Genomic DNA, 21,551 nt, shown 5'->3' with positions numbered 1-21,551 from the left:
GGATATCCCCTCCTCCAAACTGCTCTCTCCCATATTTTCTCCCATACCCCTTTTGACTTTTTCAGTGGATCTCTATGCCCCAGTGCCTGTATATCTTGTTTCCCAATTACATGTAAAATAGTATTAATAATAATAATATATTTAAATATTTGATTTTAAAACTTTGAATTCCAGATTCATTCCCTTCCTCCCTTGTTACCCACCCTTACTGGGAAAATAAGCAGTTCAGTATAGGTTGTACATGTGTGTCTAATGTAAAACAATAACATAGTAGATATATTGTAAAAGACTGACTATATTTCTCTCCCTCCTGTCCCACCTCCCACTTGTTCTATTCTCTACTTTGATCCCATCCCTTTTCAAAAGTGGGTGCTTCCAACTTCCCTCCCCCCCAGCCTGCCCTCCCTTCCATCATCCCCCCTCTCATTCCCTTCCCCCCCCTACTTTCCTGTAGGGTGAAATACCCTATTTAGTGTGTATTTCATTCCTTCCTCAAGCCAAATCAATGGGAATGAGGTTGACCCATTCCCTTTTGCCTTCCTATTCTTCCCCTCCATTGTAACCATTTTCACTTGCCTCTTCTTTATGAGATAGTTTACCCCATTCTGTCTCTCCCCATCTCTTCTCATTATATTCCTCTCTCACCTTTTAATTTCACCTTTTAAGTATCATCCCTTCCAGTTAAATTTGTCCTGTGCCCTCTATCTATGTATACCTGTAAACATGTATATACATATTCACATATGTATTCATATGCCCATATACCCTCATATATAGACATATATGTATTTCTCTTCCCTTCAGCTACTGAGAAAAGTTTCATAAGTTACAATTACTGTTTTTCCATGCAGGAATGTTAATAGTTCAACTTTGATAAGTTCCTTATTATTTCTTTTCCCTGTTTACCTTCTCATGCTTCTCTTGCTTTTTGTATCTGAATGTCAAATTTTCTATTCAACTCTGGTTTTTTCAGCAAGAATTCTTGAAAGTCCTCTATTCTACTGAATGACCATATTTTCTCCTGAAATATGATACTCAGTTTTGCTGGGTAGGTGACTCTTGGTTTTAATCCCAGCTCCTTTGACCTCTGGCATATCACATTCCAAGCCCTTCGATCCCTCATTGTAGAAGCTGCCAGATCCTGGGCTATCCTGATTTTGTTTCCACAAAATTCAAATGGTTTCTTCCTGGCTTCTTGTAATATTTTCTCCTTAAACTGGGAATTCCAGAACCTGGCTATAATATTCCTAGGAGTTTTCTTTTTGGGATCTTTTTCAGGAGGTGATCGGTGGATTCTTTCAACCTCTGTTTTGCCCTCTGGTACTAAAACATCAGGGCAGTTTTCTTTGAGAACTTCCTGGAGGATGATTTCTAGGTTCTTACTTTGATCATGGCTTTCAGGTAGTCCAATAATTTTTAAATTATCTCTCCTGGATCTATTTTCCAGGTCAGTGGTTTTTCCCATGAGATATTTCACATTGCCTTCTATTCTTTCATTTGTTTGGATCTGTTTAACACCATCTTGATTTCTCATAAAGTCATTAGCTTCCATTTGCTCCAATCTAATTCTGAAGCAATGATTCTCCTCATTGAGCTTTTGAGATTCTTTTTCCATCTGGCAAATTTGGCTTTTTAAGGCATTCTTCTCCTTATTGCCTTTTTGAGCCTCTTTTGCCTTTTGAATTAGTCTATTTTTTTTTTTTTAAAGCAATCAGGGTTAAGTAACTTGCTCAAGGTTACATGGCCAGTTATTTTTGGGTGTGGTGCTAAGTATCCGAGCCTGGATGTGATCCACAGGTCATCCCAACACTGGAGCCAGTCTGGCCACCCCGAATTAGTCTGTTTTTAAAGCTGTGATTTTCCTCAGTCAGGCTGTTGATTCTCATTTTGTAATTTTCTTGCATTGTTCTCGTTTCTCTTCCCAATTTTTCCTCCGCTTCTTTTATCTGCTTCTTAAGGTCCTCTGTGGCCCGTAACCAGCTCATATTTTCCTTTGAAGCTTTTGGTGCAGGAGTTTTGACTTCACTGTCTTCCTCCTGTTCCATGCTTTGCTCCTTTTTGTCCCCAAAATAGGAGTCTAATGTTGGAATCTTATGTCTGCTTTGTTTTCTTTGCTTGGTCATGTTGCCCCTCAGTCACTTGACCCTTGGGCTTTTTGTCACAGTAGGACTCTGCCACCAGACAGGGGAGCTTTCTTCCCAAATGCTGGGGTTTTTTCAGCTGCCAGAGGTAATAGTTGGGTGCCCTCTCTGAGGTCTCCACAAGCTCTTGCAAGCTGGACACAAACCCCAGGACCTCCACCCTAGACTGCAATCCAGATCAAAGCAGGTTAAAGGAAGAGCGATTACCCCTCAGACTGATGCTTGGTCCCCCTACACTCTGCAGGCCAGGAGCTGAAGGTGCCACATGGCGCTGGCAGCTCAGCAGCTTCTTGCCCCAGGGACAAAAGTCAAGGCACTCCCACTTACTAGGTCTCAAAACCCAGACTGCACTGACCTCTCACTTTGTCCTTTGCATCTATGTGTTGATAAATCTGGAAATGGTCTCAGCTGCTGCTGATCTGGAGTGCTGGTCAGGCCCGCCCTAGGGTAAAGCCTCAGGCATAGGGCTGGGCTTGTCTCCCAGAGCACTGCTCTGGCTGATTCCTGCTGGCCCGCCCAGCTGTCCTCAGTGGGAGGTTAGCTTCTCTGTTTCATTTTTTGGTTGTGCTGCTCCAAAGTTTGTTCAGAGTCCCCTTTTTACATGGATTGGGGAAGGTGGAAGCTGGAGCCTGCGGGGGGGGGAGGGGTGGGAGGTCCTGCTTCTACTCCGCCATCTTGAGTCTGCCCCCTTAACCACTCTTAATTCTAGTGCTTGCCCTCTTTTAATTATTTCCCATTTTGTATATTACTTGTTTTGTAAATATTTGTTTGCATGTTGATTATAATAATATTTAGATTATAATTATTTATAATTATAATTAAATTATAAGCTCCTTGAAGGCAGCGACTGTCTTTTGCCTCTTTTTGTATCCCCAGTGCTTAGCATAGTGCCTGGTACATAGTAGGCATTTAATAAAAGTTTATTGAATTTATATTGAAGTTGTGAAGTGTCAGAATGTGAGAGCAATATATACTTAGTACTTCTGTGAAATGTCTATATTTGTACGTCTTACTTCTTAGAGAAAGAGAGGCAGAATGGGATAGAAGAAAGATGGAAATAGCATGGCGTATTAAAAAGAATGCTGGATTTGAAGTTAGAGAACTGAGTTTGAATCCTGACTTTTCTTACTATCTAAACTCACGTTGGGAAAGTTCCTGAAAAGCTGTGATTGTATATATTGTCATGTTGGCAAAGGTAAAGAAAACTCAGATGATGAAAGCTTTTATATAATTGCCATGAGGGGCTATGCAATTGGTACTCCTTATAAAATAAAAAAAGACAAAAGTGCAATTAGAGATCAATTGACAAACATTTTTCAAGCACTTATGTTCGTTTGACTGACTACCAACCATTGTTCCAAGTGCTGAGGGTGCCAGAAAACAAAAACAAAAGGTAAGAAAGCAGTCCCTTCTCATTGGAACTTACATTTTAATGAGAGAAGCATCTCCAGTTGGCTCCCTCTTGCCTCTAAGATAAAATGCAATCTCTTTCATCTAACAGTCCTATGGTCTTCTGCAATCTGGCTAAAAAGATACCTTCTTGTTCCTTTTCCCCTTCATTACACATACCTTATTCTAGCCAGACTGGGCTACTAGCTTGACAATTCATTTTCTAGCTCAGTATCTTTACAAAGATCACAGTACAATCCTATCTCATCTCTGCCTCTAACTATTCTTATCTTCTTTCAAGAATTGGCTCAGATTCCACTTCATGCCCTGTGAAGCTTTTCTTATCCCCCAGGCTGAATGTTCTCTTCCCCTTTTCCTGGAGTACTTTATCTAGATCTCTTTTGACCCTTTAACATTGGTTCATGCTTTTCTGTAAGCATCTTGTATATAGATGTTGAAGTGAAGTCAGGAACTGTCATTCTTGATTTATCACTAATTGTTCTTCCTCCTCCTTTCCCCCTCTTTTCTCCTCCTCCTGTGGAATTACCTCTCCTAACTTAGATTGGTATGTGCGCTATTATTCATAGTCTTCTAAGAATTACTTGGGATATGGAAAAGTTATTTACCCAGAGTCAAATCATCAGTATAAGTCAAAAGTGGGACTTACTTTCAGGTAAATCTTCCTGCCTCCAAATCCAGCTTTCTCTCCCCTACTCCAAATGGCCTTTTTCATCTAGTGCTTCATGGGTATTTAACAAATGTTAGAATGAATATCACTTCTTAGACATAGGAGATTTTTCGTTTTTTTGCTTTTTGGAGGGGGGAAGTTAGGGCATTTGGGGTTAAGTGACTTGTCCAAGGTCACACAGCTAGTTTGGTGTTAAGTGTCTGAGGTCGGATTTGAACTCAAGCGCTTCTTACTTCAGGGCCGGTGCTGTATTCAGTGAACCACCTAGCAGCCCCAACATAGGACATAAGGCTGCTAAATGCCTTCCTGAAAATTTGATGAAGTCAAATCTTTATCAGTTCATTATCTGCTCATTTTTCCTATTTCTTCTTAAAGTGGATTACATTGATATTATATTCTAAGAAAGATTCTGTTTAGATCAATTTTACTTTTATAGGACAGATGTTGCTTTTTTTGTCTTGTTAGAATTAGATGTGTTTTTTTTTAATTGCTTAGGACAATTAAGGAATTTGCATTTTTTTCTCCCTTCTCAATTATTTAGGGGCCACCAGCATTTGGACCATACTATGAAAACCATGGTTATCAACTGGAAAACTATCCTGCAGGTCACCTTGTGAATACTAATGTTTATGTACCTTACCCAGCTCCATATTGTTCTTCAGCAGTGCCACAGTACATCCCAAGAGTTCTTACTCAAACTTCAGCACCACCAGCAGTCCATTTACAACCAAAATCTTCATCTGGGATTGTGTTGACTTCAAGTATGATCCGTTTTATGTTTTTTTTCCCTTAAATAAAAAGGCCATTTAGGAATCTTTGGTTTATAGTCCTACCCTATCCATTGAACATTCTCTTATTATTAATTGCCCAACATGAATCCTCTGTGGACTCTACCATCTCACACTGTTTTCACTGCTCCAAACCTTTGCTCATGCTATTTCTGCTGTGTTCAAATCCTGCTCAGTCTGCAAGATCCAGATTAAATCTGACTTTTTTGTAGGCCTTCTTGAAATGATCAAGCTCACAGTGACCTCCCTCAAAGCTAAACTTTATAGCATTTATTTTCTAACCCTCTATCAAATGCTGCTTTACTCTTTTTGTTTTTTTGCTTTTGGAGAGCAGTTGGGGTTAAGTGACTTGCCCAAGGTCACAGGGCCAGTAAGTGCTAAGTGTCTGAGGTCAGATTTGAACTCGGGTCTTCCTGACTCCAGGGCCTGTGCTCTGTTGACCGCACCAACCAGCGGCCCCTTTCTGCTTCACTTTTGCTGTACTTGCTCAGACGTCTATGTCTTATCTCTCATAGCATTGTAAGTCTAGAAACAAGGGCTGTGTCTTACTTTTCCATGGTGTCTTTCTCTTTTTCTATCGCAGCGCTGTGTGCATATTAGCTCTACCAACATGGTATTAATGAGTTTAGTTTCTTGGGGTGACTAGCTGATACTGAAACATTCCAGTGATACCTTTCCAGAGTTGAACTGTTTCCTTGGACTCAGCATAGCAATTTTTTTCTATGGTAGGTCATGGGATGAATCTTTAAGAAAATGTTATTTCTAGAGTTTGGGATGGTGACTTTCTCATTCATTTTCTCATATTTGTACTTTATCTTCATTTTTTTCTTCTATCCTCCTTTCCTGTTCCCTATAGAATTCTCCCAGAACTACAAATTCCCTTCTTTCTGCCTTCTACCTTAATTCTCTCTTCCCTAGTTCTTTCAACCTATCTCATTATGGTATCAATTTGAGAACCTTCAGCACCCTTCACCATTACTTTTTGGATGTGTTCAGTTTTTCATTGTTGTTTTTAAAATGTGACCAGAAATGAATGCAAATCCCTAAGTATTCTTTGACTATGGCAGAGACAGCTATGACCTCTTTATTTCTGGAAGCTCTGCTTTTCTTAATATAGGTCAGAATTGCATTAACTTTTAGAGCTTCATTGTAAGAGTGCTGACACATTTAGCTTTCAATCCACTGAAATCTCCAGCATTTTTCCCTGACAAATCAATAGCCAGCCATACCTCCCGAATCTTGTATTTTGAAGTTGACTTTATCTTTGTTCCTGTTAAGTTGTATCATATTTGATTCAACCCAACTTCTAGTCTTTTACCATTTGGTTGTCTTATTGTATTTGATTATCCCTAGTGGTTTTGTGTCACCTACACAAATTTGATAAATATACCTTATATGCCTTTATCCAAATTATTTATAAAACTGTTAAATGCTCCATTGGAGGCATCCTTCCCAAGGGTTCCATCCATCCATCCACCCAAAGATACCCAAAGGATATCTAACTGCTTGCTTCTGGAAATTCAACTAATTCCATATGCACATAACTGTGGATATTGATTATCTTTAAACCACATTTCCTTGTCTTTTCTACAAATAAAGCATGAAGAACTTTTCCAAGTGTTGAGAATTACAGTAGTATTTGTAAAAGCATATGCCCTTTTATTGACTGTCAACATCATCATCTCCATGAGGGAAGGATAGAAAGCACACACTGTGGGATTATCTAGGTTTGTGTTCTTGAAAGCCCCTTTTTAAACATTTGCCAAAAATGTCACCTAGAGGATTAATTTTGCCTAAAGTTAACTTTTACCAGGAGGGGTTGAGAGGTGATTAAGAAAAAGACCAATATCTCTTTCCCTTGTATTCCAATTATAGCCTAACAACTTCCTCTTTTGTATTCTTCTGGAACATAAGAGGAAAGAAGGTTATGAAGGTACAAAGAAATGTTGGGCTAGTTTCTAGTTATACTCCATCTACTTACTGTCACAAATAATAGCTGAAATAGATAATGCTTTAAATCTTACAGAGTGTTTACGTTATCTGGTTTTAATACAATCAGATCCTGTCAGGTAGATACTATATAGACATTATAACTATTTTACAGATTAAGAAAGCTGAGACTCTGAGAAATTAAATGGCTTGCCCGTGGCATGTCAGAGGTAGAATCTGAGCCACAATCTCTCTTGACCTTAAGCCCAGAACTCTTTCCGCTATACTACTGCTTGGGTAAATGTGACCTTGGATAAGTCATTTTGCTTATTTCATCCTCAGTGTCCTCATTATAAAATTCAGAAGCTTGGACATATTTATGTAGTCCCTTCTAGGTCCAATATCCTATTACTTTGGGTGATATCTTTGTACTTATACTTTCCTTTGAGTTTTGGGTGAAAATATGTTCTTTCTTTAGTTCCAAATTAAAGTGAAAGCTGGTTTTGAAGTGTTAAAACTCTCTGAAGTCTCTGTTTTATCTGTTCTATCTGATTTATAGGCTTGTTTTAAGTATAGTACCTTGTAAACTTAAGATTCTCTCCGAGAATCTTACTATGAGTAAGTAGGTTTATTAATTTTCAAAAAGGAACAAACATAATTGCTCACATTTCTGTTACTTAACTTCTTCAAAACAACCCAATGAGATAATACTATAATTATCTTTTTTCTAATGGAAAATGTTATTCAGAGAAAGTAAACGACTTGCCCAGGATGACATAAATAATAGGAATGGATCCCAGAAGGCAACCCAAATCTTCAGAATCTGAAATCATCCTACTTTCCCCCCTTTTTTTAAAATTTGGAGGCAAATGTGGTTAAGTGACTTGCCCAGGTGCACAAGTATCTGAGGAAAGATTTGATCTCAGGTCTTCTGACTCCATGTTGGAAGCTCTGTCCACTGTGCCACCTAGATTCTCTCTCTGTCTCTTACTCTGTCCCTGTCTCTTTCTCTCTCCTTCCCTCCCTCTTTCCTCCCTCCCCTCACCCACCCTCTCTTCTCTTTTCTTTCTCTCCTTCTTTCCTACTGATTCATGGACCAAGCTCTAAAATCAGAATTATAGAGGCATGGCATATTAGAACTAGAACAGAAATTATACAGTCCAACTCCCTTATTTTTGTTGAACATGAAACTGATATCCATAGAGATAACATAATTTGCCTAAAATAAAAATATTACCAGTACTTAATGCTCAGGGTTGAGAATATCACTTGAAATCCTAAGTGACTACATATTGTAAGCTTTTTATTTTTACAGTATTTAGAACCTAGGTCAAAATCCCTGGTTCAGTGTTCTTTCTGTTTCCTACTGTTGCTTCTACCAGTCATTTCTTGAGTAAATGTTGGTGTTGATTTGTTTCTGCATTGGGTTTGTTATCTCTATATGGCCATTGTAATATTCACTTAGTACTCAAATTTCCTAAAAATACATGCATTTTCTTATTAATGTTTGTTCTTGCTTAGTAATAGTTTATCATTCTAGTATAGTAACTTTTTTGTGTGCTTTTTGGAGGGGGGGAAGGTAGGGCAATTGGGGTTAAGTTAGTTGCCCAAGGTCACACAGCTAGTTTTTGTTTTAAGTCTCTGAGGTCAGATTTAAGCTCAGGTCCTCCTGACTCCAGGGCCGGTGCTCTGGACTAAATGTTGTAAAGCACTGCGCCACCTAGCCGCCCCTTAACTTTTTTCTAACAATTTTTAATAACCTTGAGGAAAGTTTCTAGCTTATATATCTGTGGGTGAAATCCCTAGCATGAGAAGGTTTGGATAGGTCAAGATCTAGAAGCATGTAGATTATACCCACAGTAATGAGTTCATGAATCTGTTGAAGGAGTTTTAATATCTGTCTTTGTTTCTTGTTCTTTATATAAATAAAGCATGATTCTATTACTGATGACATGGACAGGCAGGTAAGGCGGTGTGTATCCAGGTTATTTAAAAAAAATTCTTAATACACATTTTAACAAGAATAGGAAATTAAGCTTTTGAAAGTCACTGTATTTTTAATGTTACAACATGTTGGGAGTTGGGTTTATGATAGCCTGGCTTTGTTTTATGCTTTCCTTTTCCCACCTTATTCTAGGGGCTAAGAAAATTGTATGTTTTGCTATGAGCATTGGAGTAATATTAGTTGGTGCTGTGATTGCAACTATCTTTCTTTGGAAATTTGGTAAGTCCATTTAATTTCATAATTTATATTATTATTTTCATTAATATTAATAAATAATTTACAATCAATTTAATTATCAACAACATTAATATATTAGTTGCATATAATTAACTAAACATATAATTAATAATGATTATTGTTATTAAAAATCTAATTTTTATAATGAAAAACAGTGTTTCTAATGGATTATGTGTGTTCCAAGTTCATTATGAAAATTTTATGGACTCTTGGACTGTGTTACCATTTATTAGAGAATAGCTGAACAAATTATAGTAAATGAAGGTATTAGAATATTACTGTATTTTTAGGAATAATATATAACAAGCAATAGTCTCAGTGCCTGAGGCAACTTGCTAAGACTAAATGTTGTAAAGCAGATACAGATTTACATTGGTAGAGAAAGTTCATCATTATAAGATTCTTGCACCAATGGAATGTTGTAGAAATATAGAAATTGTGGGAAGTAGTATAGGATAAAGAAGGCAACACCCAAAGAATTACTGTAACTATATAAGTTAGCACTGCAATAAATATCAAACAGCAACAAAATTTAGGTCTAACACAATAGACAATATTTTTAAACAATAGTAAACTCCAGAAGTGTAAAGTTGCACCAGTCAAAATCACTTTTATGTGATTTTACTCAGCTCTTTTTAATGAATGTTTTTGTATCGATTTTGTAGAAATGTTAGTTATTTTTCTGTGAACATGGTGTAACCTAGGAGAATACAAGGATATGGAGCACAAGAACTGTCTCACTTTTGCGTTTGTCTCCCTTGCATCTAATGTAGTACTTGGCATATGGTAGGCATTTAATAAATGTTTGTTGATTGATCAAATATATATTTTAGGTAGTTTATTTGTAAAGTTTTAGGGAGATGATTTAAATGAAAATAAAATTTATCAATTAATAAAATAATTAGGTAAGTAAAAATTAGATTTCCTCTTCCTCTTTGTACTATTGTGGCTCTTAGAAAACCACTGGCTGTAATGAGTCTAGGCATTTTTCCCTTATTATAAACTAGAAAATCATCAGTAAACATAAACATTTCCATGTACAAAGGTTAGAAAAGACTGATTCTTCATTAAACTGAAAATCTGTTAGAAATAGTTTTTTCCTTCAAATTTATATTAAATTATATATACTAAGGTTAGCTTGTCTCTCTCCTTCTTACTCCCCTCCTTAATTCTCTACTTGTATGCTTTACGTATTTTAAAAAATTGTGTATTGATGCTCTTCTTTCCCATCTTTCCTTTAAAACATTTTTTTGTAGCATTGTCATTACCTTTCAACTCTTTCCCCAAACTCTTCACTCCTTTACAAAAACCTTCACCTGTAACAAAAATATAGTAAAGCTTAACAAATTTGTGTTGTAATGGTTGTGTCTTGAAATTTATATGTATGTATATATGTGGGTGTGTATGTATGTAGATATACAGTTTTTAAAAAAAAAATTCCCTGATTCTACTCTGTGAGTTTTCCAACAAAAAGTAGGAGGCATGCTTCATCTGGAATTGTGATTTGTTATTCGTTGTATTGCTCAGTGTTCTGTTAAGTCTTTGATGTTGTTTAACTTTGCAGTGCTGTAGCCCCAGTATAAATAGTTTTTCTAGTTCTACACATTTTACTTGGCATAATTTTATACAAATTTTCCTATGTTTCTTTGATTCCATCCCTTTGGTCATTTCTTACAACTGAATAATGTTCAACTTGTTCAGCCATTCCCCCAGTTGATGGATGTTCACTAGTTTTTTTGCTACAACAAAAAGTGTTCCTGTAAATATGTTTGCACATATAGGTGCTTGCTTTCTTTCTTTTTTTTAAACCTCTTTGGTGTGTGTAGCTGATGGTGATGTAAGTGCCTCAAAGAATGAATAGTATAGACTTTTTTCTCCTAATTCAAAATTTCTTTCTGGCATAGTTAGACCAATTCATAGCCTCTACTACTGGGGCATACCTGTTTTCCAGCAGCCTCTGCAACGTTTTGTAATTTCTTTCTTTTGTCATCTTTACAATGTGATTGTTATGAATGTTATAATTATGTTGTTATGTTATCCCAGGGTAGGTTTTATGTACATTTCTCTAATTATTAGTAATTTATAGTTTTTTTTTCACATGGTAGTTGATATCTTGTACTTTTTCCCTTGAGAACTTCATCTTCATGGCTTCCAGGCATTTATTTTTGAGGAATAGCTCTTTTTCTTATAAATCTGAATAGTTCTTTATATGTCTTGGATATGAGAGCTTTATCAAAGAAACTTGCTGCATAGATTTTTTTTTTGCCAATTAACTATTTCCCTTATAATTCTAACCAAAATTTTTAGTTTATATTAAAGCTTCAATTTTATGGAATTAAAATTATTTATTTTATCTCCCATGATTCTCTCATGAATTGGTCAAGAACTCTTTCTCTGTCCATTGTTGTGAATGGTATACATTATTCTATGATATGACCTTTTATATCTAGATTATGTATCTTTTTTGGAGCTTATTGTGGGTTATGGTATGAGATGTTGATCTAATCCTAATTTCTTTCAGACTATTTGCCACCATTTTCCAATTTTTCTATCAGTTTTTGTTATTAAACTAGTCATTTGTGATCTTGGATTTATTAAACACTATTGTTTCAGTGCTTTTGGATCTTGTGTGCCAAATCTATTCCAATGACCATTTTTTGGTATGTTTTTTTTCTTAACCACTATCAAATATTTTTTGATATTTACTATTTTTTAGTCTAGTTTCAGATCTGGAACTGCTAATATTCCTTTGTTCCTGTGAGGAAAATTATATAAACATACACACATATACATATATGTGTGTGTATTTATGCATATGTATGTATATATAAAATTTCCCTTAATATTCTGGACTCTTTGTTCCTCCAGAAAAATTTTGTTGTGAATTTGTCTGGTTTTCGAAAGTAATTGTTTGATAGTTTGATTGGCTTGGCATTGAATCTGTAAATTAATTTAGGTAGTATTGTCATTTTTATTATGTTACTATGACCTAAACATGAGCATTTAACATCTCTTCATTTATTTAGGTTTCTATTTCTGTAAAGAGAGTTTTGTAGTTGTATTTCTGTGTGCCTCTTGGTAAATGTACATTTACATATTATATGTATTATTTACTAATTTTGAGTGGAATTTCATTTTTTGTTGTTTTGTTGTGTAATGTATGCACAAATTGATAATATGTAGGTTTACTTATCCTGCTTTTTCAAAGTTATTTATATTCTAAAAATTTAATTTTATTATTTCTTCCTTATTGAAAAGCATTTATTTTCTCTCCTTTTTCACTCCCCCTTCAATGAACAATTAAAAAAAAGAATATCCTCATTAACAAATAATGCACAGTCAAAACAAATTCCCAAGTTAACCGTGTCCCTATCTTATTCTTCATTTTAAGCCCATCATTTCTCTGGCAAAAGATAGTTCTATTGTTTCATCTTCCATCTTTTAGAATTTAGGTTTGCCATTGCATTGATCAGAATTCCAAAGTCTTTTATTTCATTTATTTTTTTTTAAAGCAATCGGGGTTAAGTAACTTGCTCAAGGTTACACAGTCAGTTATTTCTGGGTGTGGTGCTGAGTATCTGAGCCCAGATTTGATCCCTAGGTTATCCCGACACTGGAGCCGGTGCTCTTACTCGCTGTGCTACCTGGCCGCCCCCAAAAAATTCTTTTCTTTTTTTTTTCTTTTTGCAGGGGGAAAGGCAGGGCAATTGGGGTTAAGTGACTAGCCCAAGGTCACAAGGCTAGTTTTTGTGTTAAGTGTCTGAGGCTGGATTTGAACTCAGGTCCTCCTAACTACAGGACTGGTGCTCTATTCACTGCACCAAGTAGCCTCCCCTCCAAAGTCTTTTAAAGTTGTTCATAAGGTTGTTTTAATAGTATAAATTGTTCTTCTAGTTATGCTTACTTTACTTCACATCAATTCATAAATTTCTTCTTCATTTCTTCTGAAACTGTCCATTTTATCAGCACATTCACAAAAAAAAATTTTATTACCCTTCTTACACAATAATTTGTTTAGCCATCCCTCAATAGGTGAGTAATTCTTTTTTTCCTTTTTTTTTTTGGCCACTATAAAATTAGCTGCTATAAATATTTTTATAGATATGAGTACTTCTTTTTTTGATCTCCTTATAGTATAGGCCTAGTAGCGGTCTACTGATTCATATGGTATGTATAGTTCAATGAATTTTGGAGCATAGTTCCAAATTATTTTCCAAAATAGCTGGGCTAATTCAAAACTTAACCAAAAGTATGCTTTCACAAAGTTCCTCCAAAAATTGTAAGTTTCCTTTTTTATCATATTTGCCATTCTGATTGATGTGAGATGGAACTTCAGAGTTTATTTGCATTTGATTTCTCTAATTATTAGTGATTTGGAGAAATTTTTCATATGGTTGTCATGGCAGTATCTATCTGAGTGACAAGATTTATCAGGTTTCCTCCCTCAACAGGTATGTAAGAGAGATTAGCTTTCCCTAAAAGGAGCAAACCTGTCACTGGATTCTTTTTGGCCCCTACCTCCTTTGACACAGATTCCAGACAATCTAAGAGCCTAAAAAGTCCCATCCACCAGCAGTTATTGCCCCTCTGATTTAATGGACATCTGAAAGCCATAAGAGTCACCATACCCTGCTTTTCTAACTAGATGAATTACTACATAGAGCATGATATACCTCTAGAAACTAAGGGCCACTCTATACTTACTGCATATTTTTACTGTGTTAGGGGAAACAAAACCTTTTGTTAACTGTTCATTGACTTCTGAGTGTTGTATTTCATGCTTACCCTTAACATTTGGCATAGCTGGTAATTGGGGCAAGATGATGTGTTCTCATGGATTACATTGTGGTTGAGTCATGGGAAGAGCATTGCAAATACAGAGGGTGGGATGAATGGATGGACAGATACTGTATGGTGGCATTAGGTCATATGATCGTGTATAGGGAGTCCTCTCGATGGGATCCACTCACTGAGCCGTCAGCTCAGTGGGTTCTGGAGGAGGTTTCTTGAGAGGGTGAAGAAAGTGCCAAGCCCTGCATTTTCTTGTTGTCGAGCATCCAACAGAAGTTGAATAGCTAGTATAAGAGGACTAAAAGTTAGCCAGATTAGTTTATTTTTTTTAAAGAATAATTTCATTTTATTTGGCTTTTTTGTTTTCTTTCCCAAACATTCTTTCTTTCTCTTTCTTCCTTCCTTTCTTCCTTCCTTCCTTCCTTCCTTCCTTCCTTCCTTCCTTTCTTTCTTTCTTTCTTTCTTTCTTTCTTTCTTCCTTCCTTCCTTCCTTCCTTCCTTCCTTCCTTCCTTCCTTTCTTTCTCTCTCTCTCTCTCTCTTTCTCTCTCTCTCTCTCTCTCTCTCTCTCTCTCTCTCTCTGTCTCTCTCTCTCTCTCTCTGTCTCTCTCTCTCTCTCTTTCTTTCTTTCGGCAAGGCAATTGGGGTTAAGTGACTTGCCCAACGTCACATGTCTAGTAAGTGTTAAGTGTCTGAGGCTGTATTTGAACTCAGGTCCTCATGACTCTAGGGCCAGTGCTCTATTAACTGCGCCATCTAGCTGCCCCCTCAGAATAATTTTGTTGCTGTTCTAGGGAGGAGGGTGATTCCTCAAGCTGAGGAAGCAGAAGGTGGGTAGGCCATCATTAGGGGATTGGCAGGTTGCATGAGAAGTTCAAATAGAAACCTGATGGAATCATTGCTGCAGTGACTCCTGATTATGTGGTGTTAACTGAACCCATGCTGAGCTTCTCTCTCAGGGGGATTTCCATAGGCTGGCAGAAAAGCTATCTGAGGATTTATTGTTACAGAGTCAGTTGCATTTATTAGAGTCTCTAGACAAGGCCCACCTGTTCTTCCTTTTTTAGGTGGCTGAGATAGGGAGTAATTCTCAAATGGCTCCGTAAAGATGAATGACTGTCACAGTTAGCTATGGGAATCTGTATGGGAGGGAACAAAGTACGTCGAGGAAGTGGGTTTGATAGATGAGGAAGGGTATCTCATAGAATACTACACCCTCTGACCAGCCTGCTTCAGGGGCAATTCAATTCTGCTGTCTCAGTGGAACAACAACAGAATGACTTCAGACTTCAGCCCTGGGTCTGCCATGCCCCATTGCTGCCTGGTGAAATCTGACCAGGAATTGAGGATAACTGTAATGGGCAAATGCTATTGTCAGTGCAGATTAGACTCTCTGGCAAATGTGGGTAGGTGTTGCAGAGTGCTGCCCTGATAGGGGGCAGGGCACCTCCCTCCCTCTCCTGGACCATCTTTGTGTATGGGTCCTGAAACATGGGGTTAATAAGGAAGCAATTGGTGGCAAGCTCATGAGGACACTAGTAAAACAGTAAAGAGGAATTTAGCAACAAGACTGTAAGGATCCTTCAGTCCTGTGTTAGCCTAAGGTCTCTTCTCAAGGCCCTGTCTTTTTCAGATTATTCAGAGAATGAGAGAGAGGCCAGACCATGGAGGAAAAATGTGCTCCTGGGGGTCAGTATCTGTGTGGGTCCTTTCAGCATCATTTATGCAGGTTATTGTGGGTGAGGTCAAATGAATGTCTTTGGAGTTTTCAGAATGTTATCCATGTAGTTCACACCAGACAGCATGAAGTCTTGGTGATGATGGGTTTTTCTTTTCCACGGATGGAGATGGAAACTGGAATATTTTTGTTCTCTTACCTCCTCTTACAGTAATCCCATGTTGCCCATTAGGAAAGCAGATGACTCTTGACAGCTTACATGGGAAAACATGAAGCTGAATAAAGGTCATTGTTACAGCTGTTCCTGACCTTGTGAATGTTATAGAACAAGTAGCCCTGGCCCAAGGGAATTGACCTCACTAATGCTTCTCCCTACACCCCAACTGCCATTCCTGTGACTGAGATTAGTCAGGAGCAGTTTGCTTTCACCTGGGAAGCAGTCCTTTCCCAGCCTGGAGTCTCCTTCACACTGACCTGAAAGAAGCCTTCCTTCCTGAGAGCATCGTCATCCATTATTACATTGATGACATAATGTTGACCAGGCCAGATAAGGTCATGTTGGCAGAAGCCTTAAATCAGATGATGATCCATCTGAGGAAAGAAATCAACCCTAAGAAAATTGAAGGTCCAGTGCAGTTTGGGTAGAGAAAACCTAGAGGATTCTAGAAATGGTCCAGTAAACAAAACACCCCTCCCCCACCAAGATATTTGGAATAAGGGTACAGTTCATCTGCAGAGGCCTCTAAAGAGGCCCAGGTTTTATATCAGTCCCCTGATATGACTTTCAGAGAGAGGAAGTTTTTAAAGAGTGTTTGAGAGATTACAAAATGAGTGCATGGTGAAATTGGGATAGCCTTGGCATCAACTTAGATCTTGGCAGAGATTTCATGTAAGAGACTTATGACCTTATAGCTATTTTCCTGTATTGATTTATTATGAAGAATTGCTCTGTGTTATCTGTGAAGTGGTCCTGATGTTCTTGCTTATTTTCACAGACTTGCATTAGTAGAAGATTCTTTGACTGTTCTGGAGCTGTCATCCTTTATACTGTGTCTCTGTCTGATATTTCTGGTGCTTCTCTGCCTCATTGGCTAATCATAATGACCTTGTGTTAAGAGACCTTCTGTGAACTGCAGAGATGTAGCACAGCCTTCCACAGGGACCAGATTGTTGAGATCTGAGACTTGGTTCCTTCTGAAAGCAGGAAAAACAGCATAAAAATTCTGATTTCTGTCTTCCTCCCCACCTTCCCCCTTCCCTTCCCTTCCCTCCCCTCCCCTCTCCTTTTCCCCTCCCCTTTCCCTTTCTCTTTCCCTTTCCCTTTCCCTTTTTCCCTTTCCCTTTATCCATTTCCTTTTTGCTGATACTTTAGGGGTAGGACCTATAATTTTTATTTCTTTTCCTTTTCCTTTAGTATTGCTTCTGCCTAGAAGATTGTTCAATAACATCCCTGAGAGCATTTAAATGATAGATTTAATCAGGAATTTAAATAAACTTTTGGGTTAGGTTCTTGGATCTCTTTTATGATTTTGGCAAACAGTTTATATAGTAGTGGAATAATATTATTATATAAACTGTTTGCAAAAATCATAATAACAATGGCTAGGATTTATATAGTGCTTTAAGTCTTAAAAATGTTTTACAAATATTATATCATTTTATCCTCACAACAACCTTGGAAAGTAGGTGATATTATTTTCCCTATTTTACAGATGTGGAAACCAAGGCAAAGAGAAATTAAGTGACTTGCCCAGGGTCACACAGTTAGTAAATGACTGTGGTCAAATTAAAAATGAAGTCTTCCTGACTCCAGTTCTAGCACTGTAATATAACCCCCTAGAAATGAATTATTGTTCTGTGATTACTTGTTAGAATTCACTCATAAATCCATGTGATTCTGGATTCTTTTTCCTTTGGAAATTCATTTATAAGCTCAGTTTTTCCCCCTGATTATTAGGTTATTGAAATAATTGGTTTCTTTTGTTAATATTGGTATTTTAATATTTTAAAATGTTACTCCATTTTCTCTATGGTTTTTTGTTTGCATATAATTGGGTAAAATAGCTTTTGTTAATTTCTTTATTTCCACTTTAAATATTGAAAACACTCCTTTTAAATTTTTGATAAGAATAATTTCATTTTCTCATCTTATGAGATTTGCCATTTATCTATTTTATTATTTAAAAATAAATGTAAAAATAAAGCTCCCTTCTTATCGATTCACTAGGATGCTTGGGTTTTAGTTTTTCTTACAGTTTTATTTTATTTTTTTAATTTTCAGAATTTCTACTTTGGTGGTTAATTCTTTCTTGTTGTTACTGTCCTAATTTTTTTTAGAATACCCAATTGATTGATTCTTTTTTTCTTTTATTGATGAAAACAGATTAAATTTTTTTCCCCTTAGCCCTGCTTTAGCTGCATCTCATAAGTGTTGGTACATTGTTTTATTATTGTAGTTTTCTTAGATGAAATTTTCTGTATCTATAATTTTTCTTTTACCCACTAGCCCTTTAAAATTATGTCTCTAATTGCCTTTCAATTCATTCTCATTATTGAATATTTTCTTGCATTGTGATATGGAAATTTTTGATGAGATCTTTATGCCTCCTCCTTCTTAAAGTGGTCAGTTTTTTTGAGGTGTCATGCATGGCTGAGAAGCATTGAAATTCCTTTCTGTTCTTACTTACTAATCTCTAGAGATTTATCATTTCTAATATTTTTAAAGTTCTATTCAGAGCCTTAATTGCTTTCTTGTTTATCTTTTGAGTGGGTTTATCTATATCTACATACAATCAAGTCCTTCACTGTGACAGTTTTACTGTATATTTCTCCCAGTAATTTGATTGTTTTTATTCAAAATTTAAATACAGTGCAATTTGCTGCATTGTGTTGATATTGACTTATCACCTCTAGTGCCTTTAAATATAACATACTTTCCCTGATTACCTCTTTTAAAAATTCTGTCTGTATTTCCTATAACGTTATCTTAATTGTGATTGCTGCCCCTTCTTTTTCATATGAAGCATAATAGATTCCACCCCCCCCCCACCACAGTCCCTCCTTTTATCTGTATCTGAATCTTTTCATATGTGTTCCATATAAACAAGTAATTTTTGGATTTGCCTCTTTAATCTATTTTGTCATGTTCTTCCATTTTATGGGTGTGCTAATTTTATTTGCACTTGTGGTTATGACTATTAATTGCCTATTTCTCTAAATCCTGCATTCTTGTCTATTTTTCTCATTTTGTTCTCAATCTCATTCTTTTTCAAATAAGAAGAAAGTGTTAAAGAGAGGAACTTTGTCTCTCACATGTGATCTATTAGTGAAGTGGTCTGTTTTTGCTATACTGTCTCTCTGTTCTTTCACTTACTTTAACTCTAATGATAGATTTGAATATTTCCTTCTTTTCTTTTAATATCCCCTTCACACACCTTGTTTCCATGTTGGAATTTGTTTCACTTATCACTATTCCTTTACCTATCATGCCTTCTCTCTTAAATCCCCATGCCTTCTTCCCTTTTTCTCTCCCATTTCCTTTTTGAGTTTAATGATTTTTGTACCTTAGTCTCTATTTCTGTTTGTCTGTCATGTTTAATATTCCTTTGTTTGGTTTGGATGATAGTGAAATTCATGGAATGCCAATTATTTGAATATGCTTCATTTTATGTGACTCTATTATGTTATAGTAACCCCTCTTCTTCCTCTTTCTTTCCTCTCAGTATGATTGCTTATCTTTCCCATTTCTGTCTTCTAATAATATCAAAAAAGAAAAAAAAATCACTTCTAGTTTCTTAGTCTGTATAATTTATCTTTCTTTGTGATCCTCAGAGATATTAGGCTTCTGAGAAGACACTTCTCTTTTCCTCCTCTTTAGCATGTAAACCATTCCCATATTGCCTTCCAATTAAACAAATAAATATGCCTCTCTCTATTTTTCCTCTCTTTCCATTTCAAAATATCTCCTCATTTTTTATCATTTTCATCAGAAATGCTTAGAAGTCCTCTCTATCATAAAAGTCTGTTCTCCTTCCACCATAGGATTGTACTTAGTTTTTTTCAGACACATTTTTCTTGTTTGAAAACCTTTATATTTTGACTTTTGGAATTTCATTTTCTCAACTTTCTAAGCTTTTATAGTGGCTCTCAATTTTTGTGTGATAGTGATTATGGTTCCTTAGAACTTGATCTCTTTTTTTTTTATTGGTTCTTTGATCTGGAAGCTCTGGATTTTGACTGTGATAATCTGAGGATTTTTCCTTTTTGAGGCTTCTTTCTGAACTTAACTTGTATTCCTTTTGTTTTCACTTTGCCCTCTTATTCATTTATGATTTCTTGGATACTATTGTCCAGGCATTTTTTTGGTCATGATTTTCAAGTCCTTAAGGATTTTTATATTATCTCTCCTTTACATATTTTCCAAGTCTTTTGTTTTGCATAATATATTTCTTATATTTCCTTGTTTTCAGTTTTGTAATTTGGTTTTGATATTTCTTGTCTCGCCTAGTCATTGTTTTCCATTTAGCTCATTCAGATTTTTAGGGTAATCAGTCCTTGCAGATTTCCCACCATCTCTTTTAAGGTGTCATTCTCCTTTCCATCTTATCCTCTCTAGCCCTTACCTTTTATTTTATTTCTTCCAAGTACTCTTAAAATCCTTATGGCAAGGACACTTTTTCTGAGGCTTTACTTGGATTTATGAGGTTATTCTTTGCTTCCAAGTTTACTACCCCTTGGTCAACTGTCAGTCCAAGGTATTTATGACTTGATTTTGCTTTGGTTTGCTCACATTGACACCCTCAGTATCTAGGTAGAGGTCTTATGCTTTGGCCAAACTCTGCTCCTGTTCTTCTGGATGGTGTTATATGAGGTGATATGGCCCTGCATTAGAGCTGTGACAATGTGTGATAATGGGAGGAAGCATAAATGAGAAATGTTACAAAGGTAGTATTGATAGGATTTAGCAACAGATTGAATTGGTTTTGGTCCTGGCTGCCTATGTATTGGGTGTCTTTTAATTTTTATTTGAATACATTTTCAAAATGTGATAATTAGGTATGAAATTTTGAATTTCTGGGATTTTGTCATGACTTTCCTTCATTTCTGGAATTTTGAGGTGATCTCATAAAATCTGATTTAAAATCGATATAAAAAGCCATGTAGTTTACCCTGCATTCAAACAATAATCCACTCTCCAACATAATTGACAAAGAGTCATCTATTCTGTTGGAAATAAATGGTGTATTTAGTATTTCTGCTTTTCTTCATTTTGGCAGGAGGTCACTATGCCCCAAAACATCATGAATTTTTGTAAAGGTACCATGATAAGCTAAGAAGTATATATAAGTTCACTTCTTTTTTCATTCATTAACCAACAGAAAAATACTATTTCTAATTGTTTTAAAGTTCTTGTCAGATTCTTAACTTGTTTATTGTTTAGGTTAGGATTTTTGTTAGGATTTGTCTAGGTCTGAAAGTTCTGCCACCCTTATAATTTTGGTGTTCGATTCTTTAGTTTGTTTAATTTTTCCATTAAGTTTTTAGATGATGTGCTATTGGGGATGTTGATATGTTCTTTATGGTACCTTTAGTAATAATATAATTTTTGGTACCTTTAGTAATAATGTAATTTCTTTGCTGATTTCTCTATATCATGTTTATATTTATTATAGACTTATTGGGAATTATAATGTCTATTTCTATGTTTTTGAGTTCAGCTGAGACATGATAGATTTTTCTCTAGCCTTTCATTTTAACTCTTTGTGAATCTTTGTGTTTTAGGCATGTTTCATATAAACAACACATTCAGGTGTCTCCCTCAAACATTTGACTTTGTTTTGCTTACAACTCTTTCCTTACCTATCCAGTCCTTCCTATTAGATACCTCTCTACCCCTTCTTGTTCCTC

General features: G+C 36.1%; 1 protein-coding gene across 7 annotated transcripts in view; it reads left to right on the top strand.

Moving 5' to 3' along the window:
* TMPRSS2 (transmembrane serine protease 2) overlaps nucleotides 1-21,551 on the top strand; it is a 127,468-nt gene that overhangs the window by 49,416 nt on the left and 56,501 nt on the right. For 4 of the 7 annotated variants that reach the window (XM_069074865.1, XM_069074863.1, XM_069074862.1 and 1 more), the window contains 2 exons: nucleotides 4,760-4,979; nucleotides 9,073-9,159. In XM_069074865.1, coding sequence (XP_068930966.1) covers nucleotides 4,760-4,979; nucleotides 9,073-9,159 — 307 coding nt within the window. The remainder of the gene's footprint in view (nucleotides 1-4,759; nucleotides 4,980-9,072; nucleotides 9,160-21,551) is intronic. The other 3 variants (XM_069074867.1, XM_069074866.1, XM_069074868.1) reach the window with 1 other exon arrangement.

The sequence above is a fragment of the Petaurus breviceps genome, unplaced genomic scaffold (genome assembly GCF_028583685.1).
Source record: "Petaurus breviceps papuanus isolate PSGF00001 unplaced genomic scaffold, PetGlider_PUasm1.0 90897, whole genome shotgun sequence".
NCBI classification, from domain to species: Eukaryota; Metazoa; Chordata; class Mammalia; order Diprotodontia; family Petauridae; genus Petaurus; species Petaurus breviceps.
The sequence above is the reverse complement of the archived record's forward strand: the minus strand, read 5'-3'. Positions and strand labels throughout refer to the sequence as shown.